Source organism: Amphiura filiformis, chromosome 12 (assembly GCF_039555335.1).
Source record: "Amphiura filiformis chromosome 12, Afil_fr2py, whole genome shotgun sequence".
NCBI lineage: Eukaryota > Metazoa > Echinodermata > Ophiuroidea > Amphilepidida > Amphiuridae > Amphiura > Amphiura filiformis.
Genome location: NC_092639.1, coordinates 17,811,244 through 17,837,599, shown reverse-complemented (window position 1 = coordinate 17,837,599; position 26,356 = coordinate 17,811,244). Strand labels below are relative to the sequence as shown.

The following is a 26,356-nucleotide window of genomic DNA, read 5'->3' as shown; positions in this document are numbered from 1 at the left end:
AGTGCAGGAAAAAATGATGAGTAGTCTGCAATTTGTGACCTTTCTATAAAACTACTTTCACCTATAAAACTACTTTCACCCTTAAAGGAGTATTTCGTGATCCTAGCATCCTCTTTTTATGACATTTTTCAGTAGGGGAGAGCGGGGAGTGTTCGCCCTATTTTTTTCTGACCAGCCTAGCGATGTCAATTTTAAGGTTAGGGATGACCAGATTAGCCCATGTGAAAGCCCTATGTCTTAGCTATATATGGCCACAATCTCAGAACTATAGGCCTTACAATAGCAACAGGATAGAGCAAACAAAAAAGTTTTGCAAAGTGGCGAACTTGCCCCACAGTGGGGCAGGTTCGCCCATTTGGTGGGGTAAGTTCACCCTAATCACAAAAAAGGTTTAAACATTGCGTAACAATAACATATTCAATGCAAACATTTAGCAAGAGTATACAGGGCATTCAGTCTCTTCTGGGGAATCACTAAATTTGTTGCAGGGGTCGGGTCAAGGCAAAATGTAGGGGTCCAAAGTGAGCTTAAACGTATAATGTTTACAACTTCGGGGATTATGGATTAGGACATAAACGGTGGTATGTGTAATACTGATACCACATAACTTTAAAAAAATATGCTTTTCAGTAGTTTTACCTTGTTTAATGGTATAATTATCAATATTTTGCATAATAGGCTGATGGGGCAGGTCCGCCCTCCAGTTTGGGGCAAGTCCGCCTGGGAAGATATAGGCTAACACGCCCCATCCTCAAAAGTGCGAACGTGCCCCTTGTGCACATTTTTGTATTTTCTTCAGGGTATGCAAAAAACAAATCGAATAAGGAGTTTATAACTACATTAAATCTTAAACAAATCCCATATGTTCCAAATACAGATTTCCATTAAAACCATCTGTATTTATGTATCAATGATAAAACAACATTATAAATGCAAGAAAAAATTACGTTTTGGTGTAATTTTTTTGTTTTGGCTGCAGTTCGATGAACACGTCCCTATATGTCGCGTAGCTAATATGAGAAGTTTATCATGACCTATGTCACCTAATTTTGCCATCACCAAATTCCTCGATAGCCGTAGTGCTGAGAAACAAGGGGTGGGCGAACCTGCCCTAGGGCGAACACTCCCCGCTCTCCCCTACATATCCACGAAAAAAGCATATTCCCAAAATTTCAGTTGATTCCGATATTGCGTTTTATGAGTTATGCATGATTATGTGTATTACACTGCTCCATAGACAATACGTTGTAATTTCGTTCTGGTGCACCAGAACGAAATTCAAATTTCACGATATCTTTGCTAAACGAATTAATCTGCAAGAAATATTTTGTACATAAACATTATGTAGCCAGAGGTTTCCAGTGATATAAAAATCTCAACTTTTTTTTGAGAAAAGTGGGGGATGAGGCTGTGGATCACGAAGTGCCCCTTTAAGATGAGCAGAACTCAAATGCAAATCCTTCTTTTTTTCTTGGTACAATCCAGAACAGACAGACAAATTAGTCCTCCAAAAAGGCAAATGGGTTTTTTCCTTTCTCCTCCATGGGAACCCTAAATTTATTAGGCAATTTTTGCATTCAATTATTAATATGGACAATTTTGAATGTTAATTACTACTGTCTTTACCCAGAATGTAAAACTAAGAGCCTTTATCCCTCCATGATGTATAAGTTACATAAAACACACAAAAGGTAAATAGTTGACCACATTCACAACCTTTATATATAGAAGCCTATGAAATCTGGCAATGACATTGTTAAATTACCCAATCTTTCACTTTAAAACTTTAAAACAACATCAACTAGCTGTAAATAATTAAAATCTAAACACAACTGAGTGTCAACTACCATGCTAAGGTGTTAAAAATAAACAAAATATAAAAGTTTTTAGTTAACACTCTCTCAACTTTTCTCCTTGATTAGCTCTGATGACGTACAGGTTGTCAATGTCATGTGTCATTATAAGATGGCCACACCCATGTGCAGTAAGTTTATGTTTTGACACATGATGGGGAAGTAAATTTCCAAAGGTTTGTGAATTGATCAGTGACATCCACACACAACATAAACTAAGGTAAAGGTAAAGGTAAAGGAGGCAATCATGTACATAAACAGTGATCGGAGTGCCCATCTCTCTTTCATTGGTGATTGGGGCAGACTCCTCCGTGTAATCAGTGGCGTGCGCAAAGGGGGGGGCAGATGCCCCCTACTTTTGTTGGTCATTCGGGGGGAAATCGGGGAAAATCAGTCATTCCGCTCGTTTACACTCCTAATCAGACTCCATTCGGGGGAACTGAACAACCTGGCCCCTCCCACTTTCAATGTGTTGCGCATGCCACTGAGTGTAATGATGCTGTAGTGGTATTGCTACACCTCCCCCACAGCGAGTCTGTTACCTTCCCAGCATTTAAGAATACCAGTACCCATTTATACACCTGGGTTGAGAGGAGTAATTGAGATAAAGTGCCTTACTCAAGGGCACAACACGATGGCGTCGCTGGGGTTCGAACCCGCAACCTTCCGATTGTGAGTTGGAGCCCGTTCCGCTCGGCCACCGTGCTTCCGTACACTAACTCACAGATACACCCCTGCACAACCGACAACCTTGCACATACAACACGTTTAATTTTCGATATCCAACTGTGGATACACACATTTAAGTGCAGACTCTTTTTAAGTATCCACTATCGAAGTGAGGACTGACCAAACACCAATAACCGTAGTTGATGGCTATATAGCCCGGGGGGTACTCAAGTTTGGTTTTGGTAGGGACGTGCCGCTGAGAATTTGAAAGTGGACCCATAAATATACCAATTTTACAAGAATTTTGGACCCATTGATATACCAAAAGTCGAAATTTTCAGCCGAATTTAACCCAAATTGTCTTAGTTTTGGGAAAATTTTGGGAAAATTTCGAGAATTTTTTTTAAAAAGGACCCATTCATATACCAAAATAGGCTTTAAAAAAGGGGTCATTGATATACCAAAAGGCTGAAAATGCTACCCATATTTGCGGCACGTCCCTGTATGGTCATTTGTACTGAGTACCCCCCGGGCTATATAGTTGTCCATCCATTGTTCACACAGACTTCTAACGCTTTGATGCAAGAGTAAGACCAAAAGCTGTTCGAGCAAAGACAATGGGATATATTCCAGTTGAAATCCCTACACCCCCTATGAAAGACATGACCTTAATCTTCCACACATGGAGTGTGAATTTCAAATGGGGTTAGGCGACTCCATTTGAAATCTAGACCCACTGTGTGGGAGATTAAGGTCATGTCTTCCATAGGGGGTGTATGGATTTCAACTAGAATAGCCCAATGTCAACTATTCCTATCTAGGATTTCCTGATGGTACTCCATATCATTCCTACAGATTAAGCATGTTAAGGGGTAGTGCAATAATTATTTGTACCCCATGGGTGAATTATATCGTGGAGCAAAGATTTTTGACAGGTTAAAAGTGGGGGCAAGCAATCACTTACCTGATTAGACAAATCTAAATCTAAAATGATTTAAATTTGGGCCAGACTTTGGCAGGTTGAAAGAAGCAAAGATTCTGGGGTACACATAATTATAGTACAACCCCTGCACCAGGTTGTAACCTAATATTTCCAACAACTATTTGAAGCAACCTACAGGGTAAAACAAAAAAATCTCTTACGCATTGTCCTGGTGACTTCCGAAAAGGCAGATGTCCATTGCGTTGCAACGATCACTCGGAATGTGTACGTTCCACCTGGCATTAGTCCATAGATGTCCCATTCCAGTTGAGATCCAGGGAGATTGGTAGCCGCAAACCCGATTTGATCATCCCACCTGTAGGTAATGTTGTAATACTCCACAAAGATGGGATAATCAAAATACCAACGTAGCCTTATGTTAGTATGGAACACTCTTGGTGGTTGCAGTACTGGTGATGCTGCCACTGAAATTTAGAAAACAAGAAATTGAAATTTACCATTTTGTGAAATTCTTTGCAAAAGAAACCCTAAGTAAGTTATCAACGCCAGTTCAGGAGGGGGCACTCGCATGAGAAGATGGTACGGGTATGTGCGGCAGACTGTGGTCCCTTTTTCAGGCTCTCCAACGTACAGTTCAGAAAACCCACATTAGGGAATTTTTTCCCAGTTCTTTAGACTCACCTTGGATTATTTCTTCATGTAATTTTACACACAATTAAGGTTAGGATTAGGATTTGGATTAGGATTATGCTTAAGGTTAGGATTATGATTACCTTACATGAAATAACTACAGGGTGAACATGAAAAAAGGTTTTAATTGATCCCTCAACATTCCTGAATTTAACAAAATAGCTTACATGTTACTGCTAATAGAGGCATACTGATAGACTCTGGTGGTAGGGTTGGACTACGCATAGCCTGGATGGTAAAGTTATACTGTCGTCCAGACGTGAGGTTCATAAAATGTGCGCAAAGTGAAGCGCCATCACTCATCACAGTTGTATTATGGTGCTCCCGGTGATAGCTATACCGTACTTCTTTATTAGACTCATTTGAATCTTCCGTCAACATGTCAAAGTCGTCATCCATGTCAGTTTCATTTTGTCCTGCCCTTAAGTAAAAACTGGGACCATCCACAGCGTTGGCAATGGCGACATAATGCATGGCGCCCTCTACTGGTTTGCACAGACACAAGTTGATAGAAGTTTCAGTTATGTTAGGGTTTTCTTGTATGCATGGCACAGCTAGATCTGTCAAAAAAAAGATTCAAACATCAAAATATTGCATGTTAATTAAAACAAAAGCACAGGGATATTATACATAGAATTCATTTCTGAGAAAAACATGTTTGATATGTTACTAATAACGGAGTTGATACTCCTCCACTGTTATCTCTGTGGCCTAATTTCATTTGAAATTAAAAAGTTTAAGGTTTAAGCTATTAAACTGCATCTTTAATGGTTAAAAAGGATTAAATATTATAGGATATAGCTAGCTCTAAACTTATACGTCACTATGTGAAACGGAAGATTTGGATAAAATCACCCTATCGCTACTATGTATTGCGACCGACGACATGTGTGCTCCGATATGTGCGCAATAGCATCACATGGGATGCTTGCACTTGCTTAGTGCCCAATGCTTTTGTATGATCTAGTAGTGCTAGGTTTAATCAGAGAAGTGAGAGTAGATCTACTCTCGCTCGCTTCCCAGTTAATAGACAATCTATTTTGTACAAACCCTACAAAATATCTTGCAATAAGAAACAAGTACAAAATATTAAAGGTCAAAAATCCAAGAACATTAATGTAAATGTACAATCACATCATAATATTTCAGTTTTTTATTTATTACTTCTGACATTTGCCACTCACTACCCAGTTCAGTATACGCTCATAAAGCATGTGATGCACAAGGTATACTTTTAGAGATTAATATCAAGTAATTTATCTTTCCATTAAATTTTGATTACAATCTTGAGTTCTTCTTCCTTTCATTTCTGCACTCATAGACCATATTATAACTTAAGTCCCTTGATTCTATATCCAAACTTATGATTCAAATGAGTGCAGGTGTAGAAATAATAAGTCATTTTAGAAACCTTTTTTTTTCTGTATTAAATTTTGGTTCTTTAATTAAGTAAAAATTTATGTTTGTTGCAAAGCTCATCAAGCTCCATGGGCTCCTAACACTATATTCTGTAATTTGCTCTCTTTTGTACAGCGTTCATATTTTGCTGCTGAAATAAACTAATGGGCTATTCCATTTAAAATCCACACTACCCCTGTGGAAGATTTAGCTAAAGTCTTCCACAGAGTAAGTATGAGTTTTGAATCAAATAGACAATTGGGTAACTTCCATTTGAAATACTCACTCCAGTTGAGATATAGGTAAAGCCATTATACAAGGGAGTATGGGTTTCAAAATGATTAACTCCGGGGATTAACTCTGATCAATTACATTTGAAAAACTTACTCCCCTTGTGGAAGATATTTCCAAAATCTTCCACAGCGGGATTGTGGATTTTAAATGGAATAGCCCAATAAATGTTGTAAATCTAGTGTAAAGTCAAATATTCTATCACACACAACAATGTCAAGCATTGTCAATTTTCAGGACTTGTGGTTGATTAGATATGCAATTATTTGTAAGATACACCGCAACAATAAATATCATATAATAAATGATCAGTGAAATGGAGTAGAAAATTTATATTAAATTGCTGTCCTTGATTGGGGATTGATGAGTGTTTTTTTTTATTATTGGAAGTTTATCCAAGAAACTAAAAAGATTTTGGTAAATATTTTGATAATCCTTGAGGTGTCAGAAATAACAATGTAATTGGAATTTTATTAATTTTTTAGATAATAATGATCACATGGGCAATACTTTGGATTTGAATGATTGAAACCAAAAGAGTTTGGAAATATTTCATGGACCAATGGATTGGGGTATGAACGTTTGGACAGTATTTATTGTGGGACATTAAAGCACATCAGACGTATCGAATTGCATTCTGAATACGAAGAATGTCCTTCTGATATTAAATAATTTTGATTTTTTGAAATTCGCAATGTAATACACATTTTATGGCAAATGATTAAAAATTGATATTTAACAGTACTCGAAGTAAACTTTATAAATCTGATGATATGTACTTAAAGTGTATGTAGGTGGGATGAAAAGCCGATGATTAATTGAAAATTTTGACCTTTCGTATTGAAGATATGGATTTTTCCCCAAAAACACAAAAATAAATTAGGTCTTTTGGGGACAAAAATCCATATCTTGAATATGAAAGGTCAAAATTTTCAATTGATCGTCGGCTTTTCCTCCCAGCTACATACACTTTAAGAATATATCATTAGATTTATAAAGTTGACTTCGAGGACTGTTATATATCAAAATGTGAAAAATATCAAATTTTAATAATTTGTCATAAAATTTGTATTATATCGTGAATTTAAAAAATGTAAATTATTTGATATCAGAAAGACATTCTTCGTATTCAGAATGCAATTCGATATGTCTGATGTGCTCTCATGTCCCACAAAAATACTGTCAAAATGCTCATTCCAGATCCCTGAAGCTATAGTATTACATTAATATGAAGAACACTTGAAGAATATTATCATTCATCAGAAAAAGTGAATCATACTAGAATTTTTATAGTACATCAACCAGTATAATGCATTGTAATTGTTATTTAAAAACATTTATACCACATTACCACAGCAAAGCTCAGCAACTGTGACTTCAGCTGGGTAAGATTTGTTCACTCTAAAATGATGTAACATTCAGACAAATTTCCAAGTTACCAACTCATTACCCAACTGATCAAAGCAGCTTGCTGTTGTTAAAACACACACACACAATTAGGGCCGCTACAGACTTTTAGTGGCTATAGAATATTCGACATAATTTCTTCGTTATTTAATATATTCCCGTTCTATTTCAGTAACCTATGCAGCACTTTACAAATGGGCATGAGCCCCCCCCCCCCGGTTTAAAAAAAAGAGACAAGAAATTGGAGAAAAAGAGAAGAGAAACACCTATGTGCATATGATTTTGATGAAATTAATCTCATATTTGGCCATTTTAGCTTTTAAAAAGCAAATTTAGGCGCGCTTCATGCGAATTTGTTCCATTTGAGCTTCAATATGTTATATTTACACGTTATTGATCCTTTCTTAGCTCACCAAAACATTTGCGCCCCTTTCATTTCTGCACCCCCTCCTCCCTCGTTTCTGAAGTTCTGTATACGTGCCTGTATTTCTAGTAATGATTAACTTCTAATGAATGTTTGATGACATAAAATCAATTAAATATTTCCACCAGACAAATTACTGGAAATAGGATGGGAATAGATTAAATAACGAGGACATGATACATCAAATATTCTAGGCTGAACTTACTCAGAGTCTGTAGCGGCCCTTACAAAAAATCTCCTGGTTGGCCTGATTTGAAACATCCAATATCAACCTCATGAAGTGTTTTTAAAACATTTATCAGAGATTTTTAGCTAAGAAATTCTTTGAACCTTACTGCACTAAAATATAGGACCATAAGGCTGCGATCACATAGAAGTATACAGTATACGGTATTCGCTATACGAAATATGCTCATTCAATCAGGCCGAGTTCACTTATACTATCTGAACTCAGCCTGATCGAATGAGCGTATTTCGTATAGCGAATAGCGAATACCGTATACTTCCATGTGATCGCAGCCTAAAGAATTTAAAAAAAAACCAATATATAAATAAGATATTTTTCATTATTCTCTTTCTTCTCTTTTCCTTCTTTTTTCCCTTTAATTTCTTTACTTACTCTTCCAAAGAGTCATTCTCAACTGATTTAGAGATAAGAGCAAATCTGAAGGCATTTAAGACAGCAAAGTGATCCACACAAAGTACAATGAGACCCAAGACAGTATGATTAAGAATGAGCAACATTGGCGACTGCAGTCATATATCCATACGATGACAAACATCTTAAGATGTGGGGAATCTTGAGATTTTACTCTGAGGTAAAGATTTCAAAGCAAAAAGTTTTAAATTTCTTAAAACTTTTTATAGGCCTAAGTGAAGGAAAACTAAAAGTATATAGAGTGTATGCAATAAACCAACCGGAACGGTATAACAATTGAAATGGCAGCCATGCTGGAGGACAGTTCTAAGATAACTTAAGATGACAGAGAGACAGGTCTCTAGATCGATTCCACAACCATTCATACCTATCACACATTTTATTGTATTATCATGCGAATTTTCCCGTGGTACCTTATGGAGGACAGAATTTTATTTAAATGTTATGTGTGACGTCGTATTGCATACCCTCTATACACTATGGATCACAATGGCCTCATCCCCAATGGCATAGCTCTATAACCTCAATGAAACAATCATAGTGCAAAATTTGACCTCAAGTTGCAGAGTACGAGTTTCTGTACCCAATTTTTCAAAGGTCATTCAATGAATGTGCAAAAGTATTGAGGTTATAGAACTGTGCCCTGATAGATGAGTATGTTGTGGATCCTAGTGATAGGGCCCACAAGTTACAAAATGTTAGAAAGGGGTCACATTTACCAGGGAGGTGTGGTTCAGTACACCAAATAGTGAACAAAAATGGCTATTCATGCATGATATTGCAGAAATAATGGGATGTAAAGTCCCCTGGATCTACTACTTTACATGGTTTACTTCCTTGTCATCAGATGCATATTGGGTGAAGTTTCCTTTGGGGTGGGGTAAAATTGACATTTGTCCGACAGACCCACTCATAGAATGACATTTCTGGGACAAATGCACATGATAACGAACTATCATGGTTGTACCTACAGAAATTTTAGTGCCTGGTAGTACATTGTATTTAATTGACAATTTTACTGAAAATTGCCTAAATTTGGCCAAATTTTATGTGATTTTGCAATTTTTGACACTTGAGTGCTGGGTGCTAGAGCTTATTGTTTATAAGCGGTGGGCTCTAAATCAGTGGCGTGCGCAGCACATTGAAAGTGGGGGGCCAGGTTTTTCAGTTCCCCCGAATGGAGTCTGATTAGGAGCAAATTTTGGTTCTTGCCCAGATCGATCCAAAAGTAAGACTCCTGACAACAGTGAAAAAACACAAGCTATACAGTACTTTGGTCACATAGCAAGAGGCAGTGCAGGCAATCTTGCTATAGTAGGAATTCCAATTGAATGAATGCAGCTTTCAGCAGCTGTACTCGATCCAACCGCGATCGTATATCGCGTATTTCAAATTACAACGCGAACACACGACCTTGGATACAATGCTAACCAATCACGAGTGCGTTGGCATGGTTGGATTCACTCCCGCGTGACTCATGCACAGTCACACAGGTTGAAGTACATCGCGCAGTGTACGCAAAAAAATCGTCACGCTATTGAAAGCTGCGTTCTTTCAATTGGAATTCCCACTATAGAACCCTGTTGCAAGGAAAAACACAAGGTAACCGAGGCAGAGGACGTCCACATACATCATGGGAATCAAACATCAAATCCTGGACGGGAATGACCACATACACTGCATCCCAATCGGCACAAGACAGATGCGAATGGAGGCTCATCAGCAGCCCCCCCCCATGATGAGGATGGTACCTGAGAAGAAGAAGATCTCAGTATTTTAAGGCCAGGGAGAAGTTTGCACCTCTTTCACAAATACTTTACTTCCACTATCTTGATGCAATATCTCCCTTAGAAGCTCTTAGAATTCAGATGGATTATCTGGATATCACCCTTAAGGGGTGGGGTATGAATGTTTGGACAGTATTTATTGTGGGACAGAGAGCACATCAGACATATCGATTTGCATTCTGAATACAAAGAAAATTAGTATAATAAAGTAAATTTTATAAATCTAATGATAATTCTTAAAGTGTATGTAGCTGAGAAGAAAAGCAGACGATCAATTGAAAATTTTGACCTTTCATATTGAAGATATGGATATTTGTCTCAAAAAGACCTTTTTTTTTTTTTGTTTTGTGGAAACAAATCCATATCTTCAATACGAAAGGTCAAAATTTTCAATTGATTGTCGGCTTTTCATCCCACCTACATACACTTTAAGTACATTCAGATTTATAAAGTTTAATTTGAGTACTGTTAAATATCAATTTTTAATCATTTGCCATAAAAGGTGTATTACATTGTGAATTTCAAAAAATCAAAATTATTTGATATCAGAAGGACATTCTTCGTATTCAGAATGCAATTCGATATGTCTGATGTGCTCTAATGTCCCACAATATATACTGTCCAATGGTTCATACCCCACCCCTTAAGTAAGGAAAATCTTTTGCTATCCATGCTCATGTGAACCAAGGGTATAATCGCTGTCTACAAAGCTCGACAGCTCTTCTTTTTTCTTCAAGGAATATTCCCCAAATATACCCCTTTGGTTCCAGTCATAGGTCTATTTCTGATGGAATATGATATGGCTGTTGACAATTATTACATTAGTTTGTTCCTGATATCTCATAAGTGATAACCTTGTTAGTATTTATCATCAGTTACAAGGATAGACGGGGTAATGCACCTTAAATGGGCCGTTTTATCACTACTCCCCATTCCAGAAAAATACAGAACTATTTTTTTTGGATTTAAAAAATATTATCCTGTTTTGCCAAATGAAACATAGCTAAATCCTAATCCTTTAGTTAGTCCTATATGTTATTTTTACTAATTGGTTATGAAAAATATTGAAAAATGTGTTTTCCAAAAATTAGGATGCATAACTTGATATTAGACTTTGGTCAAGTCTTTGGGCTTGATTGTCACAGAATACGAAAGGTCGAAAAATGCCCTAAAAATGCATGTTTTTGGCCCTTATTTCCAAATATTGACCAAACATTTAAATTTTACTTTCATTACCAGTTAGGACTAACTATTAAGGATTAGGATTTAGCTATGTTTCATTTGGCAAAACAGGATAATATTTTTTTAATCCAAAAAAAATAGTTCTGTATTTTCTGGAATGGGGAGTAGGATTCAAAACATTCTCATCTATTAGTGCAAAGCTCTTTAACCCCAATACATTTTGTACATTCATTGAATGACCTTTGAAACTTTGGGTACAAAAACTCATCCTCTGCAACTTGAGGTCAAATTTTGCACTATGATTGTTTAATTGAGGTTATTGGACTGTGTCATTGGGATGAGGCCATTGTGGTTCATGGTGTCTGTGGCAATCTGATGAGCTGTACCGTACCAGTAATCTAGATTAAGATCAGTTTAGAATGTCATGTGTGATTTTCAGCCATTATTAGCATTGTGGCTGTTCCTGTTGCACCAGATCTGAAAAGCCAGAATAGTCAGGGAAGATCTTATCTTGTTGAGAAAGTCATGGGAAATTTTGGACCTTATCAACTTGACTATAAGTAATGACTACACAGTGGAGTTACGACAATGGGAGCATGAAAGTGCTTGGTCCTTAGGTGGGGATCAGCCATGGTCATATAAGTTAAATTAGGGTAGAGATTGAAACCCCATGACCATCTTATTTCACTTTGGAGGTACCCAAGAGGGCCACATGAAAGCCTGTGACTGTCTTACTCTCTAGTCTTGGTGGTATGCAAGAGGGCCCTGTGAAAGCCCATGACTATCTTATTCCATCTTGGTGGTATCCAAGAGGGTCCTGTGAAACCCCATGACTATCTTATTCCATCTTGGTGGTACCCAAGAGGGTCCTGTGAAACCCCATGACTATCTTATTCCATCTTGATGGTACCCAAGAGGGTCCTGTGAAAGCCTTGACTGTCTTATTCCATCTTGGAGCCGGAGGTACCCAAGAGGGTCCTGTGAAACCCCATGACTGTCTTATTCTATCTTGATGGTACCCAAGAGGGTCTTGTGAAACCCCATGACTGTCTTATTCCATCTTGGTGGTACCCAAGAGGGTCCTGTGAAACCCCATGACTATCTTATTCCATCTTGATGGTACCCAAGAGGGTCCTGTGAAAGCCTTGACTGTCTTATTCCATCTTGGAGGTACCCAAGAGGGTCCTGTGAAAGCCCATGACTGTCTTATTCTATCTTGGTGGTACCCAAGAGGGCCCTGTGAAACCCAATGACTGTCTTATTCCATCTTGATGGTACCCAAGAGGGTCCTGTGAAAGCCTTGACTGTCTTATTCCATCTTGGTGGTACCCAAGAGGGTCTTGTGAAACCCCATGACTGTCTTATTACATCTTGGTGGTACCCAAGAGGGTCCTGTGAAAGCCTTGACTGTCTTATTCCATCTTGATGGTACCCAAGAGAGCCCTGTGAAACCCCATGACTATCATATTCTATCTTGGTGGTACCCAAGAGGGTCTTGTGAAACCCCATGACTGTCTTATTCCATCTTTGTGGTACCCAAGAGGGTCCTGTGTAAGCCCATGACTGTCTTATTCCATCTTGGTGGTACCCAAGAGGGTCCTGTGAAACCCCATGACTATCTTATTCTATCTTGGTGGTACCCAAGAGGGTCTTGTGAAACCCCATGACTGTCTTATTTCATTTTGGTGGTACCCAAGAGGGCCCTGCTCAATTTGCCTTAACATTCTGAAGCATACATCATTATACATGACTAGAAAAGACAAACTGAAAGCCAGATACTATTGCCATCACACATCAACCGTTTACTTACATGGAGATGATGTTGTTTGCATCTCAGTTGTTGGCGGAGCAACTGTTGTCAACACATCTGGGTAGGTCACATTCTTCTCTGCAACCTTGCTAGTTGTATTCCCTGCCAACCCTTCCGTGACCTCAACTCCCTTTGTACCAGGAGTCTCAGTCACTGTGACAACATCTGTGACAACATCTGTACCGATGACATTATCACGTGATGTCACTCCATCAGCAGGTAAATCTTTTGATGATGTCCCTGACACGCCAGGTGTTTCCTGTACAGCAGGTGCATTCTGATTGGTCGATGCTTCATGGGTTGACCCCGATGTCCTCTCGTCCACTGAGGTGGCTACATCTGTTGTAGGCCTATCAGGTATTGTCACACTTCCTCTTTTCGTTGTTTCTTCAATGACAACAGTATCCTTCCCTGTTGGTAATTGACTGACAGGATCTTTCCCTGTTGTCAAATATTCTGTTGATGTTGTGCCTTTATCACTTTGTAAATCACCTCCTGTCGTCTGCTCATTAGTGACAACATTAGTCTGTGTGCTCACAATTTCGTCTGAATCTGGTGATTCGACTAAATTTGTAAAATCTCTATTCACCTCAGTTTGGACAGGTGTATTATCTGTTAACACCTCATTGGTTCGCTCGTTCACATTATGTTCTGAACTAAGGTCAATGACCTGCTCTGTTGGATTCCTCACATCAGTAATTTTCTCATTTGTAGTCTGTTTATTAACATTCGATGTTTTAGATCCTATAGCATCAGTCCCTAATGTTGAAGATGTGCTAGACTCTGCTGTGGCAACTGTATTAGCCTGAGTTATTGCTTCGGTGAGTTGTGTCTCGACTGGCGAGGTTTCCGGTGATGAGTCCTTCTTTGAGGGTGTATGTTGGTAGATGTTGGCATCAGTAGGGATTGTGTTTATTGGTTGTGCGGAATGGTCTGTTCCTCTGTTGTGAACTGTGATGTCTGCTTCTGTCGTAAGATCTGCAAGTTGAAGGATACAAAAGAAAAGTAAATCAGATGTAAGTTTAAACTTAACATTAAAAAATAATATTCACGGTAAGAATTGAGCATAATGGGCTATTCCATCTGAAATCCACACTACCCCTGTGGAAGATTTTACTAACGTCTTCCACACCCCTGTGGAAGATTTTACTAAAGTCTTCCACAGAGGGAGTATGAGTTTCAAATAGAATAGACAATTGGGTAACTTCCATTTGAAATACTCACTCCACTTGTAGAAGATATAGGTAAAGCCATAATACAGGGGGAGTATAGGTTTCAAAATGATTAACTCTGACCAATTACATTTGAAAAACATACTCCCCCTGTGGAAGATATAGATATAGTGTTGATTTCAAGTGGAATAGCCCAGTGATAGTTGTGTTGAATCCATGTCATCAAAGTCATGGGAACCAAACCCAATAAACACAAACCCAGGGCCTATCGCTCTGTGTATTCTTGCTTAGGCATGCTCCTGTGCAAAGTTTGAAAACACCCACTTTTGCATCTCATTTTAGGTTAAAACACCTTTTTTCTTGCGATTCAGCCCTCATCATCCCCCCATTTTTTTGCTACAACACGAGCAACATTTCAATGATACTTCTTTTGAACAAAGATGCATTATTGTGGTGATAACTTCTGCAGTGATTACCAGAATGCGCTGAACTGAAAAATGAAGCTGCAGTGATTTATGCATAGATTTGATTTGTAAATGAATTACAAGCTTTTTAAATTTTTGCAAACATGTATTTTCAACGAATTACCCCTTATTTGTGTGCATGTTTCTTCATTTGAAAACACAATTACACACACCCCTCTGTGTTTGCCTCCAAACGTGGACATTGTGTTTTGCTATCTAACCGAGGACGTGTGTATGATGTTTTCATCGCCTAACCGTGGACTAAAATGGCGGATTTTTTGTGTGTATAATACAAAACGGAATTTTAGCCATCACCCTGCGGACGGTAGTTTTTACACGTGTGGTCCTCGGTTTCAGGCAAATAGCGTTTAAAGCATCTAGCATGCATTTGAGGTCTTTTGCAGCAGTTTGAGACCAAGGACATTCCTCGGTTGGAAGTAGGTCCACAGTTTAGGGTGAAAAATCTTGTGTGTGTCCTCGTTTGTCGGCAAACACGTACGCAAGCTTGCCTACTCAAAGATACACAGAGTGACGAGCGGGAACAAAACATTTTTAATTCACATGGGCACAAAAAGGTCACCAGACACTGTTATAGAACATTTTAATCACATTTCAAAAAACATTTTCAAATGCTGCCAAAATATTTGCAACTAATGTTATATAAATGTTGGAAACACATTTTCTATCAAAATGTTTTGTAAAAATATTTTACAGTAACAATTTATCAACATTGGAAAAACAATTTGGTAGTATATTTTTTTTGATACCAAAATAAGATGTTTTGATTTTCATTTATAACCCAACATAAATCTAAAATGTTTCAAAACTTTCTGATAAAAAAAACCACTTGTTTGTTGGGTGAAATGTGAAGTTTGACAAGGAGAAAAATGTTCATATTGGAGTAAAATAAAAAAAAAACATACATAACTTTTCGACAATGCTAAAAGTTGCACAAACATATAAGTTGTACATGAATAAAAAGTTAATCAATTTTTCTCTGTACCCAGGACCTGTAGAAATATGCCTTAAATACTTGTTGCAAAGTAGTGCTCCATAGCGGTATAACTGTATCAAATATTTAACCTGTCTTATATGACATGAAAAGGATTCTTCCTCTAATTCAATAATAGCAAAAAGGTAAAGGAATTGCAAATAAACATTGTTTTACACTGATTACTAATAAATGATTAACATACTTGAAACAGTAATTTTGAATTTATTTCTATCCTCACAACCAAATGTTTATTATGGTCACATCCGACATGGGTGTGAGCAGGCCTGGGTGTGAGCAACAGTTGAAAGTGAACAGTGCCCTCATAAGTTGGCTTAAGTTTTCATCCTAGTCCAACTACAGTGAAACATTTTTTCACACACACATAATATAGACACTATAGCATATTTAGTGGAGTTTGCAACCAGTATTTCATTCTTGTATATTCTACATGTAGGAAGAAGCTCAGACAGTTAGACAGTTAATAAACATAGTAAAAGAAAAAACAGTTAAGGATTAACTTTGGTCAATAATTAAGTGATTAAGTGGTATAAATAAGTGATGGTCCTTAGTCTGAGGAAGTAAGTAGACAGGAGATAAATTTGCAAACATCACTGAGAGTAAACCAGGCCCTATGATGCATGAAAAATTTTGATAGTTTGCTTCAAATTGGCAAAAATGTATTTATAAGGCTGCGTTCACATAGAAGTATACTATTCGGGTATACGGTGCACGTTTTGCAGGTACACGCTTAAATCGAGCAATGCAATTTCATAGTACCGGGTCACATAAGGCTACGATCACATAGAAGTAAACTATTCGGGTATACGGTGCACGTTTTGCAGGTGTACGCGTATAGCTTAAATCGAGCAAGGTAATTTCATAGTACCGGGTCACATAAGAAGGCACTATTCGAAAAGGCCGTATACCTGCGTATAGTAGTATAGTGGGAATCGTGCATGTTTGATTTTAGTGCAGCGTATACCGTCCTAATTTTATAACTAAAAACATATGTGGGTAAAATCTTTTTTTTTTAAATAGATGCATTATCTAATTCTGCACATTATGACACCTCATTGAATGCAATGTGACCTCAAGAAGTAAAGTTACAAGCATTTGATTAGACGAAGAAAATTGGTAACTGACCTGTCATATTCACTATACGAATACGCTTATTCGATCAGGCTGAGTTCACATAGCATACGCCTATATGAACTCAGCCTGATCGAATGAGCATATTTCAGTATAGCTTAATACCGTATACTTCTATGTGAACTCAGCCTAAGGGGTTGTGCAATTATTATGAGCCCCCTGATAAAATTTCCAAATGGCATGCCAAAAATTGCTTCCCCTTCTTGGCCTGCCAAATAACGCCTGCCCTCCATCCCTCTGCCGGCCAAACCTTGTATCTTGCCCAAAGGCTCATAACTATTACACAGCCCCTAAAGGAATAAAACAATTATATAATATATTTTGATTAATTTTTGCTGACTTTTATCCAACTTTGCAGAATTTTATGCAACTTAGTGAAATGTATTACAGCAAATTTTGTACAATTTTAGGCAACTTAACAGATATTTATGAGGTTTTATCAATTTATGCTTCACAAACTCCTGTCTGCTACACAAAGGCACGGCTAACTTTGATTGACTATAACACCTATTTGTAAGGACCTTTAACACTGCCCGATTTGGCGCAGTTTAGGTGTAAACATGAAGGCGAGTTCTGATTGGCTGATTGAATCATGTCATCATCACATCAGCACCTCATTCACCGATCACGCTGCATAGCATCACGAGATGCAGGTGTGACCTAGTTCTTTTTACACGATCGGTCGGCCAGTGCGAAAGAATATTTGCAAAACAGTGTTAATGGATCTGATAGCAACGTTTGCACAGTATTTTTGTGGGACCTGAGAGCAGGGGTCGTATGCGCATCCCGGGACCCCTTACTTTTTTTTTCAACGGTTTGGACCCCTTAAATTACAAGAATGCAATTTGGTGTGTCTGATGTGCTCTCAAGTCCCACAAAAATACTTTGCAAACATTGCTATCCGTCATCCGATACCTTAAGGTTGGTCTGAACCCTGGAATTATGGAAACTTTCGGGCCTCGTAACTTTTAAATTGTTGGTCTAAAGTATATAAAAGTATACATATTTAGAATGGCAAAGACTTGATAAGTTCATCTGTGAGGTCAAATTTGGGCCAAAATGGCACTTTTGGCCCAAAATCCCAAAGATAATGGTTTTTGCCCACTTCTTTTTAGTGCATCATAACAAAAAATTCTTGGGCCAAAATTCTTTTTTCTTAATTTTTAAAAACTAGATCAAAATATCTAGGACCCGTTTTTTCATTTTTTTGAATTTTGACCAATTTCACCAAAAATATTTGAAATTTGGGCCAAAATCGGGCTTTTTTATGATTTTTTTTTAAAATATCAGCATTTTTTGACCATTTTTGGCGCAAATTTCTCAAATTCAAAAAAAATGAAAAAACGGGTCCTAGATATTTTAATCTAGTTTTTAAAAATTAATATAAAAACAAATTTTGGCCCAAGAATTTTGTTGTTGAGATGCACGAAAAAGAAGTGGGCCAAAAACCGTTATTTTTGGGATTTTGGGCCAAAATGCCATTTTGGCCCAAATTTGACCTCACAGATGAACTTATCAAGTCTTTGCCATTCTAAATATGTATACTTTTATATACTTTAGACCAACAATTTAAAAGTTATGAGGCTCGAAAGTTTCCATATTCAACCTTAAAGGAGAATGAATAAAGATTTCAGTCGCTACTAATCTAAAATTACGCCCCACAAATAGACTACAAATCTGTATCATCAAATCAATTTATTTGATGAATCAGACTGGTCTCCCATTACAACTAATTACTGTCTACAACAAGTAATTAGTACAAAATCCTGCTCTGTTTAATGAGTCTCCCCTCTCATCACATTTCAATCAGACTTAAAACAGTCTACATGGATGCATGGTCCTAAACGCCATTATTCCCACCATCTTCAGAAAACTTTCTTTGCTCTTTGCCCCCGGTTGCCAACTTTTCAAACCCAATTTGCAGCCTCAACACTCAACATAATGGACAAAAATCAGCCCAAAATATAAGTCTAATTATAGCTTGTCAGAAATTTTCAGACAAAATTGTATGATTTTTTGTGAATTTTTAATATAAAAATTATCTTCAAAACATCAAGATTTGTTGTTTTTGTAGCAAAATTCACTGAAAAGGGGCTAATATAATATAATTGATTTTCCATCCACTCAAGCTCCGAAGATGCCCAAAAGTTGCGAAATCACTGTAAACCATTTTCAAGTCACCATATTTTAAAGTCACCCAACTGGGCTACCAAATCACAAGTTTGGCAACCCTGTCAGTCGCCCAAATGTCAATAATGGTCTGAGTCTGTGGGTCTGTGGTCTGTGTATTACAGTCTGTGTGTGACTCATAGTCCAAGAAAGTAAAATCCATCTTCAAGTTGGGAACAAATGCCAAGCATTCAGCACAGAACAGCTGCATCCCTTATAGGTGAATATGTTCAATTTTTGTGATCCCTTAAAGGAGCACTTTATGATATTTCTATGCCCACTTTACATATTTGTGATTCTTTTCTGTATTTCATTCCGATTTATTTTTGTGACCCCTTAAAGTTAGAAACAAGAAGCACTTAGCTTTTTTCTGTAAAACTTCAGGGTGCACTTATAGCATTATTTGCATCCTTAATGTACTTTTGTGATATTTTTGTGATCCTCAAAAGCCTACCATAAAAGGTACTATTTAAGGAATATTTTTGTGGTATTTGCGTGTCTGTGATCATTTAAAAGACTACCTTAAACCCTAACATGCTTTAATAGGGTGGTTTGGTCAGAGGCACTCTATCATCTATGAGTTGACCACCCCACCTGCTGAAGGTGGGAGGCACCCGGGAAGGGGGAGGTACTCACATACATGGAAACATGCCACTCCAATGGGTAGGTTTTCCACCAAAAATCATGGTTCCACTGACGTGGGTCTCCCTTTTAAAATTTTCCATGTGTGAAAAACATGTTGCTTTTACTATTTTCAAGCTCAAATCCTTAGAAATGGGTCCTTACTTCCTGAAAATCCTTAGAAATGGGTCACTATTTCCAGTAAAATTACCCTTAGAAATGGGTAAGGGTTCGGAAGCTCGACCTGCACATCCCTATCGAAAAATAAGTTACCCTCCGCACCAAAGGCACTCCAGTAGTAATTTGTAGGGTACAGTGATGTTAGGGCTACTTAGGGACCGCTCACAAACACTTGTTAGGGGGCCTGATGCAAAAAGGGGGCCCTGAAAATTTTGACCCTCCTAAGGGGGGACCTGAAACAAGAGCACCAATGGCGCTGTGGCTCTGTGCTTTTTTGAATGTGAAAGTAATTGCAGTCGAATGTGCAACAGGTGAAATCATATACATTGTATGTGCCAGATCATATGCAAGCCTACATCTTGCTGGTTGGTAGCTATATCTTATTTGCAGAGCATAATACATCCATCAATAAGTTTCATATCCACATGAGGTTTTAGTAATTTGACCACAGATGACCCCTGAGTGACCTTGGATGACCCCAAAATGACATTCCAAAAATTTGGCTTGAAATGTTGACTGTACCCACCAAGTTTCATGCCCATGCGAGTTTTTAGTAACTTAACCTCAGATGACCCCTGGGTGAACTTGGATGACCCCGAAATGACCTTCCAAAAATTTGACTCTAAATGTTGACTGTACCCACAAAGTTTCATGCCCATACAACAGTTTTTAGTAATTTGACCTCAGATGACCCCTTGGTGACCTCAGATGACCCCGAAATAACCGTCTGAAAATTTGACTCTAAATGTTAAGTGTACCCACCAAGTTTCATGCCCATACAAGTTTTTAGTAATTTGACCTCAGGTGACCCCTTGGTGACCTTGGATGACCCCGAAATGACCGTCCGATAATTTGACTCTAAATGTTGACTGTACCCACCAAGTTTCATGCCCATACGACAGTTTTAGTAATTTGACCTCAGATGACCCCTTGGTGACCTTGGATGACCCCAAAATTACCTTCCAAACTTTGACTCATAATGTTAAGTGTATCCATCAAGTTTCATGCTCATACGACAGCTTTTAGTAATTTGACCTCGGATGACCCCTAAGTGACCTCGGATGACCCCAAAATGACCGTCAGAAAATTTGACTCTAAATGTTAACTGTACCCACCAAGTTTCATGCCCATACGACAGTTTTAGTAATTTGACCTTAGATGACCCTGGATGACCTCGAGTGACCTTCACCCACTAACCAATACAAACTTGTTCTGTCTGGGGTCAAGATGCACCCGCCCACCAAGTTTGAAGAATGTGCGACCCCTAGTCTCCGAGAAAAAAGGTTTTTGCATATTATGCATAAATTATGCAAATTAGGTAGGCAATTACCATATTTTGCGCTGAAAATCGAATCAGGTCGAGATCCTCTGGTCATGCTACCCCCACCACGTTTCATCATCATAGGGCTTAGCATTCTTACGGATCCCCAGAAACAGCTTCACAAGGCGGATTTCTTCAGATTTCCAACCATTTTGTAGAAGCGTGCCCGCATAAATTATGCAACTTAACAACTAAATGCGCATACTTTTCGCCAAAAACTAATCAGGTGATCAGCAGGTGTGTATCATTCCTGTCACAAGGTTTCGCTACCATGCACCGCTATCAATTTGCGCTGATATTCGCATAAATTATGCAAATTAGCTATGTTAATTTGCATATTTTCACCGAAAACATACAATTACGGAGCAAACTTGGATACCCTTCCTCCCACCAAGTAGCGTCCCAGTAGGTCTTACGGTTCCCCAGATACAGCTCCGGACAAACATTCGGACATCCCACCCCCACACACAGACGGAAATAGTGATTACTAAGTCCCATCCTGAACAAAGTTCAGAAATGAAATTTTATCAATTTGCGCTGATTTTTGCATAAATTATGCAAATTAGCTATGTTAATTTGCATTATTTTTCACCGAAAACATACAATTACGGAGCAAACTTAGATACCCTTCCTCCCACCAAGTAACGTCCACGTACTGCGTAGGTCTTACAGTTTCCCAGATACAGCTCCAGACGGACACACGGACATGACCGGACATCCACACCCCCGGACAGACAGAAATACTGAGGCGAGACAAAAAATGAAATTTTATAACAAATTTTTGTGACTTGAGATCATTTGCATTTTTTTGTAAACACCAAAACTGTTCTGTCCTGACATGTCTGTTGTGTCATGTGTTGAACCCGTCCAACCGAACAATCGTAAGTTCTGTTCGGATCTGGATCTGCCTGGTCTGGATGCTGTACTCCGATTAAGCAGGACTAGCCTACATCACATCAGTGTTTATTTCTGATAGATTTCACTTCATGATTTTTTCTTCAATTTCATCACTTACGAAAGTACAAAAGTAGACAATCTAGTAGTCAGTATAACCTCGGAGCAGTTCGTGTGAGACCTACGTACATGGAATAGTAGTACATGGCTTCCGAATTTGGAACTTCACATGTTCAACTTGTCATGCCACATGCCGGTCGAGTCCCGCGTTTACAACTAAAATCAAACCACTTCTATATTAAGTCCATCGCTGAATTTTACAAATAACTTAAATAAACATCTTTATATTTAATAAAAAAAATATTATGGTATGCTCGTAAATGCTTCGGAATGACATTTACCAGAAGCTCATGAGCTCAGAATGGTAAACAAACTAGCGTATTTTCACCTCGATTATACACCGTAGCTCTCTGTGGTTGAGTTTGCAAGGTCAGTGGGTCAGTGAACTTAGTCTCCTATGCAGCCAGTTTGGTTACGCACCCTCCACAAAAATGTTTGTGTGGAAGGGCGGAACCAAACTGGCTGCTGTGGAGACTACTGCAAGAATCGATCAATCACACAAAACTGTTTGCTGATTGGTTCAGAAATGGTGATGTCATCAATCAAGAAAAACTAATCGATTTATTGGTTCAAAATAGCCTCATAGAAAAGTACGAAGTTTGTTGAGCATCGCAGCTTATCGGTAAAAACGTGACCTTTAACAAAAAAATCGGCACAGTGCTTTCGTACTGCACTTGCGCAAGCCAAATAGTCCCCCAGAAAAGTCATTTGTTCAGATTTATTCGGGGATTTATTCAAGATTCAGACATGTTCTTGACTATTTTTTTTTTTTTTTTACCTATCTCTTTATTTAAATTATAAAGAAATAGTGAAGAAAAGTTAAGAAGTAGTCAAATAATTTCTGATCTGAACTAAATCTTAAGAAATGTACCTCCATTGGTTTCCGTCTGTATTACGCATCTTAAATTATACAGACCAGAATAATCTCTAGCACACACAGGGAACCAAGATATAACTCGATTATCGTGACTATTTTGGTCTTTTTTACCCAAAAATAATACTTTTATCGCCTGAATTTCAATAAAATCTGGAGTGCAATCGATTCGAAAATAACTTAGCCAAACTTAGAAACGAAACTTAAGTCTTCATATCAGTCATTAAATGATCCTTAGCATAAAAACCAACAGCGTATTGTGGCCTGAAAATGAATGCTAGTTAGTTGCATGACAGAATGCTGGACGGTTCGCACCCTTTCAATTTCGGACCCGTGCACTTTCGCCCCCTTTCTATTTCGCACCCGTGCACTTTCGCCCCCTTTTTATACCGCGGGTATTGTGCTGCTGTCGTGCTGTTGATTGATGCACGATCGATTGCTTGAACTCCCGGCAATGCGGCGTAGTATGTTTATAGTACTGGGCCGTCGGGCATGCACTTATTAAGTCATGATAAACCCGGGAAGGAAGGAAAGAAAGGATATTTTAAAACAAAATAGAGGAACGTTGTTTTTTTCTCAGAATATATTACAGGCCAGATATTTTAGCAGCAGGCTTACCCGAAATAATGAAATAATTAGAATTCAATGATAAAAATAGTAATAATAATAAATAGTAATAATAATATATTTATATTTAATTATTAATTATAATAATGTATAAAAACAGGGAAATTTGTTTCAACTGACGACCAAAGGATGGATCCTAAAGGATCATACAAGTGTCAACAAGCAATGGATAAAATTAAAAACAATGAAAGTATGACACAAAATCCAATGGGGGAGTAACACAAAACATATAAACATTAATAAATATAATATGATGATAATAATAATATGATAATAAATAATAATAATAATAATAATAATAATAATACTAACAATGATAATAATATAAACAAAGTTAATTTAAAAATATAATATGATGATAATAATAATAATATGATAATAATAAGAATAATAATAATTATAACAATGATAATAACCCAGCAAACACAAAAACGTTTTTAAAACGTTTTAAATAAGTTATATTTTCGGTTTTGGTTCAGGTAAAAACGTTTTAATAACATTAAAATGTCGGGTTATATAAAGGTCATGAAATCGTTTTAAACGTTTTGTATGAAAACACACTACAACAATATTTTTAAAATGTTTTCGAAATGTCATTGTAAACTATTTTTGCAAACATTTTTGGCCAAATATTTTGTCAACACTTAAATAACATTATATTAAAATATTTGCACCAGGCAAACACAGAAATGTTCTTAAAATGTTATTTACAAAACGTTTTAATAACATTTAAATGTCGGGTTATATAAAGGTCACAAAAATTATTATAAAACGTTATTGTAAATATTTTGGGCAAACATTTGTTGCAAAATATTTTTTCAACCCCAAAATAACATTATGTTTAGAATTATTTGCACTATGTTTTCAAAAACGTTTTGGAATGTTATTAAAACGTTTTTATACCATTTATATAACCCGACATTTAAATGTTTTCTGTAAAACATTTGTGTTTGCTGTGCAGTAAATTACGAACAAATGTTTTTTAATGTTATAAAAACGTTTTATACCATTAATGTACCCTTTATATAACCCGACATTTATAGGTTTTCTGACAACCTTTTATAACCTTTTGCGAATGATGTCGAAAACGTTTTGTATTTGCTGGGAAGGGGCTGTGCAATAATTTCGGCTCGTCAAACATTTCTTGCACCCCACCCCAATGTTACCCTCCCCCCAGGGCTCATAATTATTGCACAGCCCCTAATAATAACAATGATGATAATAATAATAACAGTAATAATAACAATAATAGTTATAATAATAAATTGAATATAGCGTTTCTGTGTTTAGTTGCAATTCATAATATTTGTAGCTAAGTTCCAAAATAAATACTTTAATGTGTAAGTGTAAGAAAGAAAGAAGAAAGAAAAACAAAGAAAGAAAGAAGAAGAAAGAAAGAGAAAGAAAGAAAGATAAAAAAGAACAAAAATAAAAATAAAATAAATACAAAGAAATTAAGACGAACTGAACAAATCTAATTGATAGAAATAAATTATTATGTGCAGCAGCATCCAAAAACAAGACATGTTTCAAAAGACAAAGCAGCTTTCTTGATAAAAAGAAAAGAAAAAAAAAGGCACTATAAAAAAAAAAAAAGAAAGAAAGTCATCCCCTTTACACGATTTTCTTTATTAATATCTAAGAAATAGATGATCCCAGCAAACACAAAACGTTTTCGACATCATTCGCAAAAGGCTATAAAAGGTTGTCAGAAAACGTTTAAATGTCGGGTTATATAAAGGGTATATTAAGAGTATAAAACGTTTTCATAACCTTAAAAGACATTTTTTGATAATCTACTGCTCAGCAAATAAAAATGTTTTACAGAAAACGTTTAAATGTCGGGTTATATAAAGGGTATAAAAAGTTTTAATAACATTCCAAAAACATTCTTGAAAACTTGATACAAAACATTCTAAAAAGAATGTTATTTTGGGGTTGAAAAAATATTTTGCGAAAATTGTTTGCCCAAAATATTTTCAATAACGTTTTAAAAACGTTTTCATGACCTTTGTATAACCCGACATTGTAAATGTTATTAAAAGGTTTTGAAAAAAACATTTTAAGAACATTTTTGTGTTTGCTGGGTTCAAACATTTTAACATAATGTTATTTAAGGATTGACACAATATTTGGCAAAAATATTTGTAAAAATAGTTTACAATAACATTTTTTGAAAACATTTAAAAATAGAGTTGTAGTGTGTTTTCATGCAAAACGTTTTAAAACGTTGTCATGACCTTTATATAACCCGACATTTTAATGTTATTAAAACGTTTTTACCTAAACCAAAAGCCAAAATATAACTTATTTAAAACGTTTTTAAAATGTTTTTGTGTTTGCTGGGATATTACATTATTGACATCTTCGAGTTCAAACATCCTGCCTTAAAATTGTCGGTATACTATAAAGTATAAAGCGGATTAAGATACCGCGTAAGATATGCCGTGGTGTTAATGAAGCATCGTCATAATGAGTCTGTGATTGACAGGCCGGTAAACAAAATGAATCATGAACATATAAATGTCAATCATTTACAATGCAGAATTGCATAGCATTTTTTCCACAAATTTGTTTATTTACTTATGTTATTTATTAAAACCATATTTATACAGGGTTACCCTTCAGATAAATCTGCTAAATCTGCCCTGTGTCATGA

At 36.9% G+C, this 26,356-nt stretch overlaps 1 protein-coding gene across 1 annotated transcript in view; it reads right to left on the bottom strand.

Annotated features, from left to right (window-relative positions):
- LOC140166678 (fibronectin-like) overlaps positions 1-26,356 on the bottom strand; it is a 174,121-nt gene that overhangs the window by 76,353 nt on the left and 71,412 nt on the right. Inside the window, exons 3-5 of the mRNA XM_072190176.1 lie at positions 13,113-14,090; positions 4,323-4,715; positions 3,666-3,929 (exon numbers count right to left, since the gene is read on the bottom strand). Of these exons, the coding sequence (XP_072046277.1) occupies positions 3,666-3,929; positions 4,323-4,715; positions 13,113-14,090 (1,635 nt within the window). The remainder of the gene's footprint in view (positions 1-3,665; positions 3,930-4,322; positions 4,716-13,112; positions 14,091-26,356) is intronic.